This window comes from Chiloscyllium plagiosum, unplaced genomic scaffold (assembly GCF_037043375.1).
Source record: "Chiloscyllium plagiosum isolate Xiang-an unplaced genomic scaffold, Cpla_swu_hap1 HiC_scaffold_1, whole genome shotgun sequence".
NCBI lineage: Eukaryota > Metazoa > Chordata > Chondrichthyes > Orectolobiformes > Hemiscylliidae > Chiloscyllium > Chiloscyllium plagiosum.
The window spans coordinates 106,826,643-106,847,293 of NW_028270139.1; the positions used below are offsets into that span (position 1 = coordinate 106,826,643).

Genomic DNA, 20,651 nt, shown 5'->3' on the forward strand with positions numbered 1-20,651 from the left:
TAATACCTGTGTGGAGAGAGTCCTTCTTTTTGCTCCACTTTGCATTACACCATTTGTTTTTAGGACCATGAGTATATAAATAGTAGATATTCAGTTAAGTTGAAGTTTAATAGCGTTACTATTTCGTTAATTTTAAATGCATTTTAAATTTATTCATGAATTGTTTTCAAGGTTTCGCATGAGGAAGGCAAGGCATTGGCAAGAGAGTATAATTGCCCATTTTTTGAGACTTCAGCTGCTCTGCGGATCTACATTGATGACGTTTTCTATGGCATGGTACGAGAAATTCGAAGGAAGGAAGCTTTGCCATCCACTGTGAAGAAGATGAAGAGAAAAGGGAGTATCTGGAGGAAGCTAAAAAGTTCACTCAAAAAAAAGGAAAGCACAAGTTGAAAGACACCATTGTTTTTAATTGAACAGGCATATCTGTGGTAATTTTCAATCTGTACATTCAGAACATCAAAGGTTATTCTGACAGTTGATTTATTGAACTACGTTTAGAAGACTATACGACTTCAATTTCCTAAAAATATAACCCTTTTACATGTCAACATAGGTGAATAGTAAATATTACGTTGGCTGGATTTCAGTTATATAGAATTGTGATCCTTCCTGTTTAGACTATTAATGCTATAAATTCAACAAACTAATTAGGCTCTTTTTGATGTTACACATGTAAATATGTATGCTTTCTTCTTTGATTTCTATCAAAGATATCTTTCATAATTTCTATGAATATTGGTCCAGTGTAAGTTTAGAATCTAAAACATAATTTTATAAATGCTTGTGTGCTTTGTGGTCCCACTCTTGTGGTTTACATCTCTCTCATTGTAATTGCGAAGAAAATATGGCTGGGGCACAGTCATGTGAATTAGAAATCTGGTGATATATTTGAAGAGACCAAATACTCCCATTATTTATTTCTAATTGCAAACAAAAAAAACAGATATTTGTTTATTGGCTTAACCATTTTATTACTCATTGATGATCTATTAATATTTCACCACCATCTTTTAATTGCAACTTAGTCATCAGTTTGTTTTTTAATTAAACCAATAAATGTAGGTTATGAAGCAGCTTCATATCAGATTCAAAGCATTAACTACAAAAACAAGTTGCTGGAAAAGCTCAGAGTTTTCCTTCTCCAGTTCTGAGGAAGGGTCACTGGACCTGAAAGTTAACACTGATTTCTCTTCACAGATGCTGCCAGACCTGCTGAGCTTTTCTGGCATCTTGCTTCTGTTTCTGATTTACAGCATCTGGAGATCTTCTGGTTTTTATCAGAACAGTAAATGCTTTTTGGCAGGCATACTGAGATTCTCCAGCGTATTCAGTTTTCACACTGATGAATATACTGGGTAGAATCTTTCCTGTCCCTGAATTATATGAACATTGGAAGACATTTGAGAGAATTGCATTACCTGGCCAATGAGAAGCCTCCTGCTATCCCATTTTCTGACCAAGTGTTAAACCTCCAAGATGAGATTCTCGCAACTGCATAGTGAGAAGTCTATTTGCATGCGTTATGATTATATACAGTTTCCCATTCTTTCACCTTGAAATGCACATTGAAACTAAACGGTAACAATTACTACATGAAAGCCGAAACAATGACTCGGTGACTCCAGCTCACATGACTCCATCAGTTGCCAACATCTCAGAGTACACTACTTTCATACAACCTGGCCCCTCTCTGCCCCATCTAGCTGGAACTCCAGGTCTCACTTAGTAAAGTGAGATATCAGTTATTTTCTGTCAAAGATGTCAAGGGCAACAACAACTAACCATTTATAGAACCAGTGGGCTGTCAGTGCTTAACTGGGAGCGCAACTGACCTTTAGAGATGACACTGGCAGGAGGCATCCTGGGATATCCAGACAGCTGGAAGGACCTCTGCCTGTGGCAAGGTAGAGAATGCATTAAGCAGAGCGCTATGGGAGGTAATGCATTGGTAATGAGGTGAGTTTGGAAACTTAGCACAAAAATATACACGAGGGCTCACAGAGGGCAATCCTTCATGAAACTCATAAAAATTGACATAGGTGATTTTTGGTAAAGCTCAATCCATTCATTTCTCTTTATTCTTTCACAGAACTTGGCATCACTAGCAAGATCGATATTTGTTGACCATCTGCAATTGCTCTGCTGGGTCATTTCAGATTGTAGCTAACCATATTGCTGCAGGTCTAGAGTCACATGTGGGCCAAACTTTCTTCCATAATGCCATTACTAAATCAGATGCTCATTTCATAGCCACCATGACTTTCAATTCAAGAATGGTATCAATTAAATTTAAATTTCACCAACCACAGTGGTGGGATTTGAACACATATGAATTTAAACCTCTGGCTCATTAGTCGAGTGACATTTCCACTACTCTACCGGCTCCCATGACAAGAAAGTAACACCGTACATTACCACAGGCAGAATTGTAATCTATCAACATAATAATAATGTTCAGGAAAAGTTATTCTCAAACTTTGCAACATTATCCACAAAATTACTTATCAATGCTTTATCAAAAGTGCTACACATACACCACACTTTCTCCATCAACTTTGGTCTGTCACCAACCACCCATAACCCAACCTTGCTGTAAAGCAAAATATTCTGCAAATGTCTGTGAACAACAGCTTAGTTATATGTGTAGTCTTCAATGACATTTCAGTCTCAGATCACATCTCTCACTTGCCACATATGTTATTATTTCATACTTGTACCCAATTGTCTCAACTTTCATTTTCATTAAATAGCCACAAACATGGTATTGGTCCAATCACTAAATCATAGGTCTCTATGATTTCAAGTGAGATATTGTAGGTGGAGGAGTAACACTGTAAAATGTTAACAACATGAGGTCATCTACATCAAATTGACAGTTGAGTGTCCGATTGCTATTTATTTACCAGATTGGTTTATACTGCACTGTTAACTCTCTGGAGGGTACTTCAGAATCATTGGTCCTGAAAATAATTTTTGTATTTGTAAATGCTATATTGATCAGAAAAATAAAACTCCTTTGCCTTTTTAAAATTCTAACTTCTGAGACAGACATACATTAAATGTGGTATTGTACTTGATTGATTTTTTTTCTGGGTGATATACACATAAATAAAAGCGCTAGTATTTCTACAAAAAGTACATTTATCACCATAATTGCATTTTTATTGGAGACATACAAAAGACCGATTTCTCTTTTCATAAAGCATTGTCAATAGTTCTCCTTTATCGCACTAACAGAAGTATTCATGCCATGACTCCACAAGGCCAGTCAGTTAATTGAATATTTTAGCAGCATTGCCCGAGAATGGGTTGTGTCAATGAACTGACATAGCCAATCTCATTTAATTACAGGAATGATGATTGGAATATTTCTCTGAATTGCTTTTTATTAATGCAGTGAGCCATTTTCTATTTGTCTTTATTGAAAATGCCATTCTTAATAGTCCTCTTATATTCAGAATGAAGCAGTCTGCTCAGCAATTTGGATATTCTCGTTGTATCCAACAAAATTTATTGTTGTTAATCAACAGCTCTGCAATCAGTCTTACTGTGAGAGAATCATTTTCTGTGCTACAAGAATTACGGCCTGTATTTTGTTTCTAACTCCTATCCTCTGCTGCCATTGGGATTTTAGCCAGCATTAAATCAACCCCGTCTGAAACTTGCACAGAAGCAGTATTCCGATTCTAGAGGACACAGAGTTTTCATGAACCACCTTCTTTTTACTGATATAGTTGCAGCCTTGTACACAGTAGGTTATGCCTCCACCCTGTATTTATAGATTGCTAGGTTAAATAATGTTATTGTCTCTTTTTCATTCAACCCATACTTTCTCACTGTGAATTCCTAAATTATGAAGGCTGACTCAAAACCTTACAAACAATGTTGTATATATACAGCTGAAGAAAAGGTATGCCACAAGCCATTAAAACAATAATAAACATCAATCAGTAATGATCAAAGTTTAATATTTTCCTAAAAGAAAGCAACTAAATCATTAACCTTTTTGATTTCAAAGCAATGTCGTAGCTACAATTCTGTATTACTGTGAAAAGTCAATTTGCCACAAGTGCCATTATTCTGAATGACTTCTTAATGTGCCAATTTATACCACTTATAACCAGCTTTGTGCCAGGGAGTCGTGAACATTAAGAATTTAGTCAACATTATCTGCTTGTTACACCCCTATAGGCAAAAAGACAGAAATATTTGATCTTTTGTCATGTTAGCCCAGGCCAAAATCAAATCGAGTGCCTAGAGTTACAAAGGCGGGGGCCTCATACATGACATCAACAAGAAATCCACAAGAGGAATTTGTTGCTAGTGGTAGATTGATACTGTGCTGATCAGGTCACTGAGGTAAAAGTAAAGGAAACATATTTCTAAAAAGAATGCAAAACAATCCTCTGGAACAATGGGAGTGAAATTGTCCATAGACGGCAATACAAAGCAAGTGATGGTAAGTTGTTACATACTCTTCCATTGAAATGAATAAGGCACCATTTATTGCATTTGGTTAGATGGCAAGTATGTGGTTCAGAACAACATCAAGGGCACATGCTATTTCCCATTCTACTGAGGAAGACTTGAGACCTGCCTTATTGCCCTGTCTATGCAAGTGAAAGGCAATAGCCAAACTCACTGACAAAACTTGTGAAAAAATTCAGCTCAAGATGAGCTATCAGATCACAGTAGGGCAGAACACACACATTGTAGTACAATATTGAAAAGAAAACTGGGTATGGTAAAAACCAAATTATAAATTCAATACCAATCTATTTCTGATAATGCCTGGGATCCTGTTTTTATCCCAGAAATGTTCTAACACCAACAAAGCAAGATACAATATTAGTTTTAGTAACAAGAATTAAGCAAGAGTTAGTTAACAAACTACTGGGAAGGAACCAGTTTCTGAATAGAGATCATGAATTGATATTAAATTTGAAAAGGAGAAGTAAGAGATGCAAGGTTGCAAATTTTATTAAAGCAAAATTGACATTGTGAGAATGCAACCATCCACAAGTTCTCCTTCATGCCTCTTATCATCCTGAGTTGGAAAATATCACCCTTCTTTCAGTCGCTGAGTGCAAGTCCCAGAATTCCTTCCCTAATGGCACTGTGGGCCAATCTACAACACTTGGACTGCAGGACGTCAGCTCATCACCACATTCTCAAGGGCAACTAGGGCCAGGCAATAAATACTGACCAGCCAACAGCACCCGTGCCCCACAAGTGGATAAAAGAAAAATGAAGTGACCATACTGTACAAATCTGAAACTTAAGTCAGGAAGTCAACAAGCAGCAGGCAACATATGTTCAATAGAAACCAGTATTTACACCAAAGAGACAAAAGCTCAATTAGTGCAGTTCAATTAGTGCAGTTAAGCACAATGAGGTCAAAGACAGCATCAAATGAACCAATGGGGTTACACCAATGCAACACGTTCTGAATTTCACAGACAATGAGAGCTCAAAATGCAACAGAGGCATTGAAGATAGTTGTAGAAAGGAAGCATGAATAAATAAGAAGACTTTCAAGGATGATGAAAATGAATGGTGAAATCTGTGTTAAGAGATTGATAAGGGGAAATGTGGCCCCATTTAAGAAGAATGTATGGACAGCTTCACTATCTGAGGAGTCAAGAATGGTGATGAATATTAGGCAATCATCAGTGAAAATCCACACTTCTGAACTTATCATGGAAACAGTTATTGATGAAACAGTTGAAACTGTTAATAGGACGTTATTTTGAGGAATTCTTGCAATGATAAGGTTACTGACCTCCAATAATCACAACTATTGCGTGAGTTTGTGTGAATTTGGTCTGCACATCAGAATTATTTCCCCTGATTTCTATTGACTCCAGTTTTGCTCAGGTCTCCTTCATGCAATACTTAATCAAAACGTTTTACAAGAATGACACCTGAACTATCAGGAGTTAAGTTATGAGGAGATAATTCACAAATTAGGCTTCTTTTCTCTAGAATTTGGAAGAATAAAAAGCGATATGATTGAAGTCTTCAACATATTAACAAGAAAAGACAGAGTAGATAAGATGAACCATTTTCAATGGTTAAGGATTCTAGAAACTAGGGCCAGTTCACTCAGAGAGATGTTAGGAAGCACTTCTACGCACAAAGGGTGTTTGTAGAACTCTCTTCCACAAACAGCTGTGGATGCTAGGTCAGTTAATTTTAAATCTGAGACAGCTTTTTTTTTTGTTAAGCAAATATATTAAGGGACATGGGCCAAAGGCAGGTATATGGAGTTAGACCACAGATCAGACATAACCCCATTGAATGGCAGAGAAGGCCCAAGGGGTTGAATGACCAATTCCTGTTCCTATGTTGTTGTGAATCTAAGGCCCTAATGTCAAATGCAGTCACTGGTGTTTAGACCAGGACAAAATGATGTTGAAAACTGAATGACCCTAGTAGCACTAAAACTAACAACTGGCGATTATTGCTGAATAAGTACCCCTTGATAGCACTATTGCTATTTTGCTATTGATCAAAAGTCTACTGAAGGTGCAATAATTGGCTTGGTTTGTTTTGGCCAGTCTTTTTTATGGACAGGATAAAATGGGCAGTTTTTCACAGGGCTTGATCAATATTAGTCTGCATTGGAACAGCTTGACTGGAGTAAAAATAATTCTGGAGTTCACGTCTTCAATACAATTGCCAGAATGTTATCAAGCCTTTGTCATAGACTTGAAGATTTTTATCTCATAGAGGATTATGGAACTCTTCCTCAAAAGCCAGATCTAGCATCAATTGCCGTTTGTGGAATTTATATTGGATGTGATCCTGCACAAGACGTTTTTAGAATGAATGTAAAAGTGTATGGATCTGGAGGTAACCTTTTTACCTAGGATGGTATTCAGTCAGGAAATTACAGAGACTGGAAGTAGAGATAAAAGTAATTTACTCTTGATTGGTGTGAGGGATCTATACTGGACCTCATATATATCAATGATATGGATGAATGGAAAGGGACTTGCATGTAGATGTCAGTCACGGTTCAGTGACAGCACTTTGTCTTCTGAGTCAGAAGGTTATTGATTCATGCCTGTCTCCAAAGACCTGAGCGCAAACTATATATGTTGATTTCCTGGGACAGTGTTGTACTGTCAGCCATTCTATTCAATCACGCTACTCACTGCTCTTTTGGGTGGACATATATGATCTCATGACATGTATTTGAAAATAGTCCAGGAAGATTTCTCCTGGCTAAGATTTTTCCCTCACCATTATAATTAAAGGAGATAATCTGGTCTATTATAACATTGCAGTTTGTGTGACATGTCTGTTGTTGTTAATACATTACAAGGTAAATTACAAGGCAAACAAAGAAGAGAAATCAGAAACATAAAATCAGAAAATCACACTCTTAATTTCAAGGTTTGAAATTGCAATATAATAAAGGGATTTAAGTATCTTTGTACATAAAACATTAAAAGCTACCGTATAGCAACAAGATTCGGTCATTCAAGCACTTTTTCCACTTTTGCTCCATATGCTTTGATATCCTGAACCAACAAAAATATATCAATCTCAATCTCAATCTCAAAGTTTCCAGCTGTCCCTATGTCCACATCTTTTTTGGGAGGAAGCATTTTGAATTTCTATTTCCCTGTGATTCAAGAAGTGCTTCATTTTATTTGTTCTTGAGACATGAACATCACTAGTTAAGTCAACATTTACTGTTCATCATGAATTGCCCATTGAAAAGGTAGTGGTAAACTGCATTCTTGAAATATTGGAGTCCACCTGATGTATGTGTATCCACAATGGAGGTAGTTTCAGCATTTTAACCTAATGACAATGAAGGAGCATGGATACAGTTCCAAAAAAGGATGGTGTGTGGCTTGGACAGAAACTTACAGGTGGTTGTGTATTCATGTTTTTCATACTTTTATCCTTCTAGATGATAGAAAGCATGAGTTTAGAAGGTGTTAACAAAGGAACCTTGATAAGTTACTGCAATGCTTTGTAGATAGTACATATTGCTGCCACTATGCTTTGTTGGGGAAGAGAGTTAATGTTGAAGATGGTGAACAGTGTACAGTGGGCAGTCTTATCCTGGATAGTGTTGAGCTTCATGAGTGTTGTTAAAGCCATAGCTGAGGAGAAATTGGATATATTCCATCATACTGCTGACTTTTTTCATTTTTGAATGGTTAAGCTCTGATTTTGCTCTGATTTTAAAATTGCGTCCTTTGCTTCTGGCTGCCCCAGGTAAGGAATTTGTTTTTTTTTAATATCAACCTTATAGTGACCTTTAAGCATTTTAAACCCCTCAAACTGAGTCAATGGAATGAAGAGTAAGAAAGTGAAGAGTTCTGAGATAAGCCCTGTTCTGTTGCATGGGATAGATGATTTCCCCTGCATGCAAAGTAGCCTAGCAGCAGCATTGCAATATAAGGTGTTGGTAAGTTCCAAAGTGCAGTATTGAAGTGCTGAGCTGATTTATAAATGAATCCAAGATGTAGTGAGGTTTGTGATCGGCAATGCTAACCTGTGTGGATGGAGAGTGCAGGTGCACGTCGACCAAGGTGTCTGCCCCTGGGATGCTGGGGGAATGCTAAGCAAGATGGATACCCAGAGAAGACGTTAATGAGCTACAACAATTACATTATTGCTCTGAGTTTATAGTAGTTTTCTCTCCAGTGCCTTGGAAAATAGAAGCGTGCAGAGAAGTGAAACAAGATTAGGAAGCAATGAGACGTTGATGCTTGCAAATAGATTCTCCACCATACACCAGCGAAATTGTCATCTAGACATTAAAATTGTAAGATGAAAGACAGACTATTTCCGTCAACATCAAGAATCTAATTTTTCATTCTCACCATTTTTTTCCAACTATTTCATCATTTGCCCATATTCATTGAAAATTCATCCATTAGAAAACTTGGAAACTGAGAAAGCATGGTGATTTGATAGTTAAGTCAAGTGAGACACTACCACAGTGAGAATGTTTTCTGTTTGCATGTCACAGGGGAGTCAGGATTGATACCAGTAGCAAATCAACAGAAAAGAGCTAAGCAATAGGGTCATACACTACAGAGCTATGGTGTGACACCACAATAAGGTTTGACAAGTACGTAGTGAGCTATCTTGGAGTGGAGTGATTGAGTGAGGAAAAGGAAAGAGTGCTGAACTGTGAGAATAAAGAAACGTTAACTGTTTAGATGAACTTCCAGAATAGGAAACAATGTGGAAGGATCTCAAACAACATGGAAAGCATGTTCAATTGTAGCACTATTGTATGAAAGATTAGTCTGGACAGAGTCTGTGACCTGTGGTCATCTGATCATATCCAGGTATTCAGCTCATTTGCATTTTTAATCAATTGGCAGATGATAGCATTGCTGTTTAAACCAGCATTTATTTTCCATCCCTGATTGATCTTGAGAAGGTGGTGGTGAACTGCCTCCCTGCAGCAGTCCATTTGGTATATGTTTACCCAGAATGCTGTGGGAAAGGGATTTCCTGAATTTTCACACAGTAACAAGGAAGGACAAGTGATATATTTTTAAATACATAAAACAGAAAAGAGAGGGAAAAGTGAGCAGAGGATGCCTTAGAGAATGAGGCTGAGGAAATAATATTGAGGAACCAGAATACGGAAGAACAGTTGAATAAATGCCTTGTTGAATAAATTCTCAATGGAAGCCTTTTGGAATAGCATTCAAAGATAACTAAATCAAATGGAAAATTGCAGAGGAAATAAATTGAATAACTATCACAGAGAAAATGCCAAGGAAACTAATGTGACGAAAGGCTGATAAGTCCATTCAACCTGTTGGGTTGTGTCCAAGGATAATAAAGGAAGTAGCTACAGATATAGTAATCTTCCAAGAATCCTTAGATTCAGGAAAAGTCTTGGCTGATTGGGCAACTGCCAATGTAATACACATATTCAAAAAGCAAAGATTGGAAAAACAGAATTATAGGCCATTTAGCTTAACATCATTGATTGGGAAAATTTTAGTCTATTATCAACAATGTATTAGAGTACTTAGAGATGCATAAAATGATCAAGCAAAGTCTGCACAACAGCATCATGCAGGGGAGATCATGTCTGAAGAGGCAGTAGAATGTTTTGAGGTGATAGCAAGGTTAGATAAAGGGGAACCAGTAGGTGAAACATTTTTGGATTTTGGAAATGTTCTTGATAAGGTGTCGAATATAAAGTAATTAAAAAGATGGTGCAGTGAGTAGCATATCAGTATGGATAGAGGATTGACTAACTAATGGAAGACAGATTTGGGATAAGGGGAGAATTTTCAAGATAGAACATAGAACATTACAGCACAGTACAGGCCTTTCGGCCCTCAATGTTGCGCCAACCTGTGGAAACAATCTGAAGCCTATCTATCCCATGCTATTCCATTATCATCCATATGTTTATCCAATGACCATTTAAATGCCCTTCAAGTTGATGAGTCCACTACTGTTGCAAGAAGTACGTTCCATGCCCCTACTAATCTCTGAGTAAAGAAACTACCTCTGACATCTGTCCTATATCTATAATCCCCCAGTTTAGAGCTATGTCCCCTCGTGCTAGCCATCACCATCCAAGGAAAAAGGCTTTCACTGTCTAACCTATGTAATCCTCTGATTATCTTATATGTCTCAATTAAGTCACCTTTCAACCTTCTTCTCTCTAACGAAAACAGCCTCAAGTCCCTCAGCCTTTCCTCACTAGACCTTCCCTCCATACCAGGCAACATCCTAGTAAATCTCCTCTGAACACTTCCCAAACTTTCCACATCCTTCCTATAATGCAGTGACCAGAACTGTATGCAATACTCCAAGTGTGGCAAGAGTTTTTACAGCGACATCATGATCTCATGGTTCCGAAACTCAATCCCTCTACCAATAAAAGCTAACATGTTGTATGCCTTCTTAACAGCACTATCAACCTGGGTGGCAACTTTCAGGGATCTATGTGCATGGACACTGAGATCTCTCTTTGACCTATCACCTCCATCCCCACCCCAATTCACCTATCATACTCTTTGGTACCTTCACCCCAGCCCCGCACCCATTTATCTCTCTATTCCTGATGAAGGGCTTTTGCTCAAAACATTGATTTTCCTGCTCCTTGGATGCTGCCTGACCTGCTGTGCTTTTCCAGCACCACACTAATCTAAACTCTGGTTTCCAGCATCTGCAGTCCTCACTTTTGCCTATAGAGATCTCTCTGCTCATCTCCATTACCAAGAATCTTAACATTAGCCCCGTGTTCTTTATTCCTACCAAAGTGAATCAACTCACACTTTTCCGCATTAAACTCCATCTGCCGCCTCTCAGCCCAACTCTGTAGTTTATCTATGTCTCTCTGTAATCTGCAACATCCTTCGTCACTATTCACAACCTTAGTGTCATCCACAAATTTACTAACCAATCCTTTCAAGCCCTCATGCAGGTCATTTATAAAAATGACACTTGGCAGTGGCCCCAAGACAGATACTTGCAGTATACCATTAGTAACTGAATTCCAGGATGAACATTTCCCATCAACCATCACCCACTGTCTTCTTTCAGCTAGCCAATTTTTGATCCAAATCGCTAAATCACCATCAATCCCATGCCTCCAATAGTATACCATGGAAAATCTTATCAAATGCCTTACTAAAATCCATATACACCAAATCAACAGCTTTACCTTCATCCACATGTTTGGTTACCATGTCAAAAAAACTCATTAAGGTTTGTGAGGCACGACCGACCCTTCACAAAACTGTGTTGACTACCCTAATCAACTTATTCCTCTCTAGATGATTATAAATCCTATCTTTTATAACCCTTTCCAACACTTTACCTATAACTGAAGTAAGGCTCATTGATCTATAATTGCCAGGGTTGTCTTTACTCCCTTTCTTGAACAAGGGGACAACATGTGCTATCTTCCAGTCTTCTGACACTATTCCTGTAGACAATGATGACATAAGATCAAAGCCAAAGGCTCTGCAATTTCCTCCCTGCCTTCCCAGAGAATCCTAGAATAAATCCCATCTGGTCCAGGCAACTTATCTATTTCCACACTTTCCACAATTGCTAACATCTCCTCCTTGTGAGCGTCAGTCCCGTGTAGTCTAATAGCCTGTAGCTCAGTATTCTTCTTGAAAACATTGTCTTGTTCCAGTGTGAATGCCGATGAAAAGTGTTTATTTAGTGCTTCCCCTATCTCCTCTGACTCTTTGCACAACTTCCCACAACTATCCTTGATTGGCCAAGTTGGTGATGGCACAAAAATAGGTAGAAAGGTAAGCAGTGGGGATGACACAAAGAATCTACAGAGAGATGTAGATAAAGTCACCATAGTCTCAGAGGCTGGTCTCTCATTAGAGTCTCACATGACAGTGAGTTAAAGCAGACAGTCCCAGGAATGAAGTAAGGTTGAGAAGGGACCGTCATGGCTCGCACAGGAATTTACCATGTCATTGTTGGTATCACTCTGCATTAGAAACCAAGCATCCAGCTAACTGAGCTAATAGATTAAGTGAGCGGGCAAGAACTTCGCAGATAGTTCGCAGAATTCCCTGAGATTCTTGTAGAGAGAGGAGGAAAACTTCTTCAAGGCAGGCATCCTTGCAAGAGGATTCGCAGTAGGGTTAAAATCAACGAGGTAAAAACAATGACTGCAGATGCTGGAAACCAGATTCTGGGATTAGTGGTGCTGGAAGAGCACAGCAGTTCAGGCAGCATCCAAGGAGCTTTTGATGCCTGCCTTGAAGAAGTTTTTCTCCTCTCTCTACAAGAATCTCAGGGAGTCCCTCTCCCACTGCAACTCCCAGGTCATTTCCTCTGCCCTGCCATGACTTGTCTGGACCTGTCCTACCTGCCTATCTCCTTTTCCACCTATCCACTCCACCCTCTCCTCCCTGACCTATCACCTTCATCCCCTCCCCCACTCACCCATTGTACTCTATGTTACTTTCTCCCCACCCCCACCCTCCTCTAGCTTATCTCTCCACGCTCCAGGCTCACCGCCTTTATTCCTGATGAAGGGCTTTTGCCCGAAACGTCGATTTCAAAGCTCCTTGGATGCTGCCTGAACTGCTGTGCTCTTCCAGCACCACTAATCCAGAGCCTCCTATTTTGGTGTCATCTGCAAATTAACTAACCATACCTCCTATGTTCACATCTAAATCATTTATATAACTGGCCAAAAGCAGTGGTCCCAGCACTGATCCTTGTGGCACTCCATTGGTCACAGGCCTTCAGTCTGAAAAGCAACCCTCCACCACCACCCTTTGTCTTCTACCTTTGAGCCAGTACTGTATCCAAATGGCTTGTTCTCCCTGTATTCCATGAGATCTAACCTTGCTAACCAGTCTCCCATGGGGAACCTTGTTGAACGCCTTACTGAAGTCCATGTACATCATGTCTACCGCTCTGCCCTAATCAATCCTCTTTGTTACTCCTTCAAAAAACTCAATCAAGTGCATGAGACATGATTTCCCATGCACAAAGAAATATTGATAATAGCTACAGGCAAGAAACTAAAATGCTCATTAGAATGAAAATCCATTAACTTAGCTAAGAATATCTAACTGTACCTCACGTGTCAAAAAAGCCATAATACTTCTCGACACATTTTAATAGGATTAGCTTTAAAGTGCAAGCAAATATGTTGATGTGGCTGATAAGCAACAAATGCAACTACAATAGGCCGTAGGGACTTCAAAGTCTGTGACTTTATCAATATAGTAGATCATTTATAAATGGCGAAAGTGTAACTTTTCCTACTCTGGCAAACATGGAGCTTCAAATAATCAATTATTCATCATCAATAGATGCCTTATGCCAAAAAGGAGTGTTGAAACATTAAGTTGATGTTCCATCTTGCTACTTTTATGAAAGGAATTATAAGAACTGGGTGAATAATTAATGAGCTCTCTTGGAACTCACAGAGGTGGCAGAGCATGTAAATCTAAACTATATGAGCCAAGAGCAACAGACTGTTTAAATCTAAGGACTGTTACAGTGGAACTGTTTGGCAGGTTAGAAGAATTTACAATATATAATTTCCTCTATCCTTAAGTTGAAAAGCAGAACAATTAACAAATATTATTTCCTCATGCCAGCCCTTTTTATTCTGTGTAAAATGTAATGATTCACATTTAAGTTATTGCATTATTGATTTTCTAATTTTTATTATATCTTTTCCTTTTGTTATTATAATTGCACGATTCTTTAGGTGTTATTAAAATGGAAATAAAAAGTCTGCGAGCATTGTCGTTTGGACTGGAGAACTGACCATTTAAATTTGATTTATTGTGGGTGCATTGCACTACCAAATGCACCTTGCATTTATCTAATATCTTGAATGTAGTAAAATTCAGAAACCATACCATCCTGTGAATGTAATTCAGAATCAAAACACTTAAGTCTTGATTTTAAGCCATGATGTCGAATTCAAATCTAACTTACAAGGGGATAAAATTTCAGCAGCATGACACACGTTATCCAAAGCAATTTTTGACCGTAGTTTTTTCCATACATTTGATGGGTACATTTTTGGATAAACATAGAAACATAGAATGTAGGTGCAGGAGTAGGCCATTCAGCCCTTCAAGCCTGTACCACCATTCAATATGATCATCGCTGATCATCCTTAATCAGTATCCTGTTCCTGCCTTAGCTCCATAACGCTTGATTCCACTATCTTTGAGAGCTCAATCCAACTCTTTCTTAAATGAATCCAGAGACTGGGCCTCCACTGCCTTCTGGGGCAGAGCATTCCACACAGCCACCACTCTCTGGGTGAAGAAGTTTCTCCTCATCTCTGTCCTAAATGGTCTACCCCGTATTTTTAAGCTGTGTCCTCTGGTTCGGCACTCACCCATCAGCGGAAACATGTTTCCTGCCTCCAGAATGTCCAATCCTTTCATAATCTTATATGTCTCAATCAGATCCCCTCTAAGTCTTCTAAACTCAAGGGTATACAAGCCCAGTCGCTCCAGTCTTTCAGTGTAAGGTAATCCCGCCATTCCAGAAATTGACCTCGTGAACCTACGCTGCACTCCCTCAATAGCCAGAATGTTTATCCTCAAATTTGGAGTCCAGAACTGCACACAATACTCCAGGTTTGATCTCACCAGGGCCCTCTACAGCTGCAGAAGAACCTCTTTGCTTCTATACTCAATTCCTTTTGTTATGAAGGCCAGCATGCTATTAGCCTTCTTCACTACCTGCTGTACCTGCATGCTTAATTCTTGATTCTTGCACCAGTGATGCAACATACCATCCTGGACTCATGTTTGTGGCCGTAGAAATACCCATTTATTCCTCTTACAACTGAATCCCCCATTAGTATAGCTCTGCCACTCTTTTTCCTGCCCTCCTGTGTAGCAGAGTCAGGTGAGCCACTCCCCCAACAGTATGTAAATGATATACAGAGGAACCTTGATTATTCAGCATTCGATTATCCGAATATCGGATTATCCAGCATGATTGCAAAGTCCCGATGCTTGGCTAAACTATATTATCTAGCTCTTGATTATCCAGAATATAACCAAACGAAATACTCCCTGCCTGTGTCCTTCGGATAATTGAGGTTCCTCTACACCTTTTTTGGTGGGAGATGACTGCCAGGGACCCCAGCACTGCCTATCTATTCTTCCTCTGTGTGTTGGTCACCCATTCCCTAAGTTCCTCAGTAATTTCTATCTGCAGTGTGACCAATTTCCTGAATGTGCTATCCATGATTCCCTTGGCCTCGCTGATGCTCCAAAGTGAATCCAGCTGTAGCTTTAGATTAGATTAGATTACTTACAGTGTGGAAACAGGCCCTTCGGCCCAACAAGTCCACACCGACCCGCCGAAGCGTAACCCACCCAGACCCATTCCCTACATTTACCCCTTCACCTAACACTACGGGCAATTTAGCATGGCCAATTCGCCTAACCTGCACATTTTTTGGATTGTGGGAGGAAACCGGAGCACCCGGAGGAAACCCACGCAGACACGGGGAGAATGTGCAAACTCCACACAGTCAGTCACCTGAGGCGGGAATTGAACCCGTGTCTCTGGTGCTGTGAGGCAACAGTGCTAACCACTGTGCCACCGTGCCACCCACCGTGCTCCTGTGTTATCAAGCAGTCATACAGGAGCTGCAACTGGACGCACTTTCTGCACGTGAAGGAGTCAGGGACATTGGAACAGTCGCTGAATTCCCACATCACACAGAAGGAACATGACATGGATCTCCTGCCATGACCTAACCCTTAAGTTAACAACAGTTGCAAAGCGAAGAGTGAATAAGAGAGAAGAAAAGCTATTGTCCAGTCACTCACTTAGCTGCTTCCTGTCACTTCACGGTTAAACTTCCTTCTACTTCTCCTTTACCCCTGAGTCTTCAGTAGCTAGAGTCGTTTGCTCCTCCTCCAACTGCCTTACCTCGCTGCTGCTCACCCTCCTCACTGAAGCCTGGGATTCACTTAAGCCTATACTTGAAACTTAAGCAGCATTTCAACGACAAAGCTGCCCTTCTCAAAGTGGCTACTCCGCTATACCTTACCCTCCTTTTATTCACTCCTGAGCAGTAACTGAGATGACTCCTCCCAGAATCCTTCTCAGCAGTGCTCAGTATTGGATAGAGTTGAGTAGACTGAGAGGACTATTTGTAAGGTGGCAAGGCAGTCACTTAAATGCCACTATTCAGATCTAATGATCCCAAGTGAACTCCAATGTCATTTTAAGTAGTTTACAGCCAAGTTGACTTCACCAATGAAACTTGCACCAAGATCATACCCAGGACAGGATTGGTCTAGCTTTATCTATTTTCCAGGTTCTCAAAAAGCTTCAAGGATCAGTGACCCCCTCACAAGGTAATCTCAAGGGGGAATTTCAACCTGTGTGGGTCAGTCGGTTTCTATGTTACTATGGTTGCAGATGACGGTATCACTGGACAAATCAGATCCCAGAATGAAACCTGACTTGCTAGGCTATAGGTTTTAATTTAGTAATTTGATTAAGCGGTGATCAATCACTGAACATATTCACTCGGCACTGTTCATGTCCTTCTAACAAAATAACATCAAAGGTCTTTTTGTACATAAAAGGAAAATCACAAAACACGCAGACTTCAAAATGTCATAGAACCAATAATGAAGAAATTAAACCATTACTTATGTTCTGTTTTCATGGAGGACACAATTAAAAACGTTTCCAGAAATGCTCAGGAAATAAGGGGTTTTGTTTTACATTGGAGGAACTGGAGGAAATTAGCATAAATAAAATAAAGGATTGAATAAATCCCAATGCCTGATGATCTACATCACAGGATATAAAATGAGGTAGCTATGGAGATAACAGATACATTTGTTGTCGTCTTCCAAAATTCTGCAGCTTCTGGAACAGTCTCAGCTGCAAATGTAGCCCAACTGTTCATAAAAGGAGAGAGGGAGAAAAGCTGGAATTACAGATCAGGTAATCTAACATCAGTGGTAAGGAAAGGGCCGGCGTCTATTATATAGCATATAATAATAGGATACTTAAAATTACCAGCAGTGTGAGACAACATCAATGTGGATTTATTCAAGAGAAATCCCTCTTCTGGAGTACTGTGTCGAGTTGTGGTCTCCCTGTTAAAGTCTAAGGATACTATTAAGCTGGAGAGAGTTCAGAAGAGATTTACCAGGATTTTGGTGGGAATGGAGGTTTTGAGTTATAAAGAGAGGCTGGATAGGCTGGGACTTTTTTCATAGGAGGTTCAGGGGTAATCTACAGAGGTTTATAAAATAATGAAGGATATAGATAAGGTGAATAGCAGGCGTCTTTTCCCTAGATTGGGGAATTTCATTTGACGAATATACTGGAATCTTTAAGGATGCAACTAGGAAATTAGATAAGGCAGAACGAGTGGACATGGTGCATCTGGGTTTTCAGAGACCTTTTGATAAAGTCCAACATAAGAGGTCATCGTGCAAAATTAAGTGACTTAGATATGAGACAGAAAGTAGAAAGCGAGAATAAATGGCTTGCTTTTGAAGTGGAAGGCAATGACATCTGGAGTGCTGTAAGGATCAGTATTTGAGCCCTAGGTGTTCACAATATATGTATAAAAATTTGCTTGAGGGAATCAAATGCAATATTTCCATGTCTGTTGATGATACAAATCTGAGTTGGAGTGACTGATGATGAAGGATTGCTTTTTGGACTGAAGGCCTGTTACCAGAGGTGACAGGAGTCAGTGCTGGTACTATTGTTGTTTGTCATTTATGTAAATAATTTAATGAGAATATAGAAAGCATGGTTAGTAAGTTTGCGGATGTCACCAAGATTGATGGCTTAGTGGCCAGTGAAGAAGATTATCTAAGATTACAAAGAGATCTTGATCAATTGGGTCAATAGGCTGAAGAGTGGCAGATGGGGTTTAATTTAGAGAAATGCACGATAGTGCATTTTGCTTAAACACACAAAGACAAGATTTATACAATTAAAAGTAGGACCTTGGGTAACAAATAAACTTAGGGGTCAGGTACATAATTCTTTGAAGTTTACATCACATTTAGATAGGGTGGTTAAAAAGGTATGTTTGCCTTCATTGCTCAGACCTTTGAATATAGGAATTGGGACATTATGTTGAGGTTTTACAGGACGTTGGTGAGCCCTCTTCTGGAGTACTGTGTCGAGTTGTGGTCTCCCTGTTAAAGTCTAAGGATACTATTAAGCTGGAGAGAGTTCAGAAGAGATTTACCAGGATTTTGGTGGGAATGGAGGTTTTGAGTTATAAGGAGAGGCTGGATAGGCTGGGACTTTTTTCATTAGAGCATAGGAGGTTCAGGGGTAACCTACAGAGGTTTATAAAATAATGAAGGATATAGATAAGGTGAATAGCAGGCGTCTTTTCCCTGGATTGGGGAATTTCAAGACTACGGGGCATATCTTTAAGGTGAGAGAAGAAAGATTTTAAAACTGATACAAGGGGCCATTCCTTTTACACAGAGAGTGATTCAGGTGTGGAATGTACTTCCAGAGAAAGTGGTAGAATTACAACGTTTAAAAGACATTTAGATAAGTAATAAGAAATGTTTGGAAGAATATGGGCCAAGCGCAGGCAGGTGGGAGTGATTGAGTTTGGGATAATGGTAGGCATGAATTGGTTGGACTGAAGGATTTGTTTCCATGCAGTATGACTCTGTGACTGTATGGTTTTATGGGTAATCCAAGATGGAGGATAGGAAAAATTTCTGGCTGCTCCTTTTTTGAGGTATTTTAGGTGCTGGAGGCGATTTCCACAAATTCCAGGAGCAGCATTTACTGTTTTATATGCTATTGCATTGTCTTTGAACTTTGAAGAAAAGAAAGCCAAAACAACAGCAGTTTTAAAAGGGAGAAGTACAGATAAAGGAAGCACATGGTGAGGTCAGTGCAGGAGAGAGAGAGAAAGAAACTGACACCATAGTGAACCTGCACAGTTACTGCCTTTGCTGTTTGAATTCATGTATTGCTGGACATCGGAGTGTGTTTGGGAAAATTAACAAACAGTGAAATTCACAACTGATCTTGGAGGAACTGTTTGGGCAAAGTTCACATCACAGAATCAGATAAGTGAATTGTTTTAAGTGTGTGGGTTCTTTCTTGATTATATGTTTTTGGAGATATGTCTCTTGATTAAACTTAAAATATAAGCTATAACTATTAATTTAACCTGGGTTAGTGTTTTGTAGAGGAATATTTTCTGGGTCTGTAGATTGTGAAGGAGCAAAAATGGCCTTTAGTAGAGTGATATGCACTTCTTATCAGATGTTGGAATTTAAAGTGAGTTTAAGGGTTACTGTGGATTATATCTGCAATAAATGTTGATGGTTGCGAATCCTATCAGATCGAATGGATCAGTTGGAGAGACAGTTAGAGGAAAAGAGGAATTTGCAACAGCAACAGCATGTGATGGATGGCAGTTACAGGAAGGGGGAAAAGTCGCAGATACAGTCACATAGATGGGTTAATTCCAGGAAAGATAAGAGAGGTAGGCAGGTAATGCAGGAGTTTTCTGTGGCTGTCCCCATTTCAAACAGGTATGCTGTTTTGGAAAATGTAGGGGATGATTGATTCACAGGGGAACATAGCACGAACAGCCAAGTTTCTGGTATTGAGACTGGCTCTTAATGTAACAAGGGGTTCGTCAGGTTCCAGGAGATCAATTGTGCTCGGAGACTCTCTAGTCCGAGGTACAGTCAGATATTTCTGTGACCAGCAGTGAAAAATCAGAATTGTGTGTTGCTTCCATGGTGCCAGGATCAAGGATGTCTCAGAGAGGGTGCAGAATGTTCTTAAAAGGTCATTGTCCACATTAGAATCAACGACATGGGAAGGGAAAAGATTGGGATTCTGAAGTGACGTTACAGAGAGTTAGGCAGGAATTTAAAAAGGAGGTCTTCGAAAGTAGTAATATTTGGATTGCTCCCAGTGCTACGAGCTAGTGAGGGCAGGAATAAAAGGATTGAGCAGATAAATGCATGGCTGAGGAGCTGGTCTATGGGAGAAGGATTCACATTTTTGGATCATTGGAATCTCTTTTGGGGTAGAAGTGACTTGTACAAGAAGGACGGATTGCACCTAAATTGGAAGGGGATTAATATACTGGTAGGGAAATTTGCTCGAACTGCTCAGGAGGATTTAAACTAGTA

The 20,651-nt window shown here is 39.4% G+C and overlaps 1 protein-coding gene and 1 long non-coding RNA gene across 3 annotated transcripts in view; one reads left to right on the top strand and one right to left on the bottom strand.

Annotated features, from left to right (window-relative positions):
* Positions 1–3,058, top strand: part of rit1 (Ras-like without CAAX 1) — a 302,874-nt gene extending 299,816 nt beyond the window's left edge. For both annotated transcript variants that reach the window (XM_043701395.2, XM_043701404.2), the window contains one exon: positions 172–3,058. In XM_043701395.2, the coding sequence (XP_043557330.1) occupies positions 172–393 (222 nt within the window). In that variant the 3' untranslated portion in view covers positions 394–3,058. The remainder of the gene's footprint in view (positions 1–171) is intronic.
* Positions 1–20,651, bottom strand: part of LOC148152184 (uncharacterized) — a 278,077-nt gene that overhangs the window by 207,743 nt on the left and 49,683 nt on the right. The gene's annotated exons all lie outside the window — the stretch shown is intronic.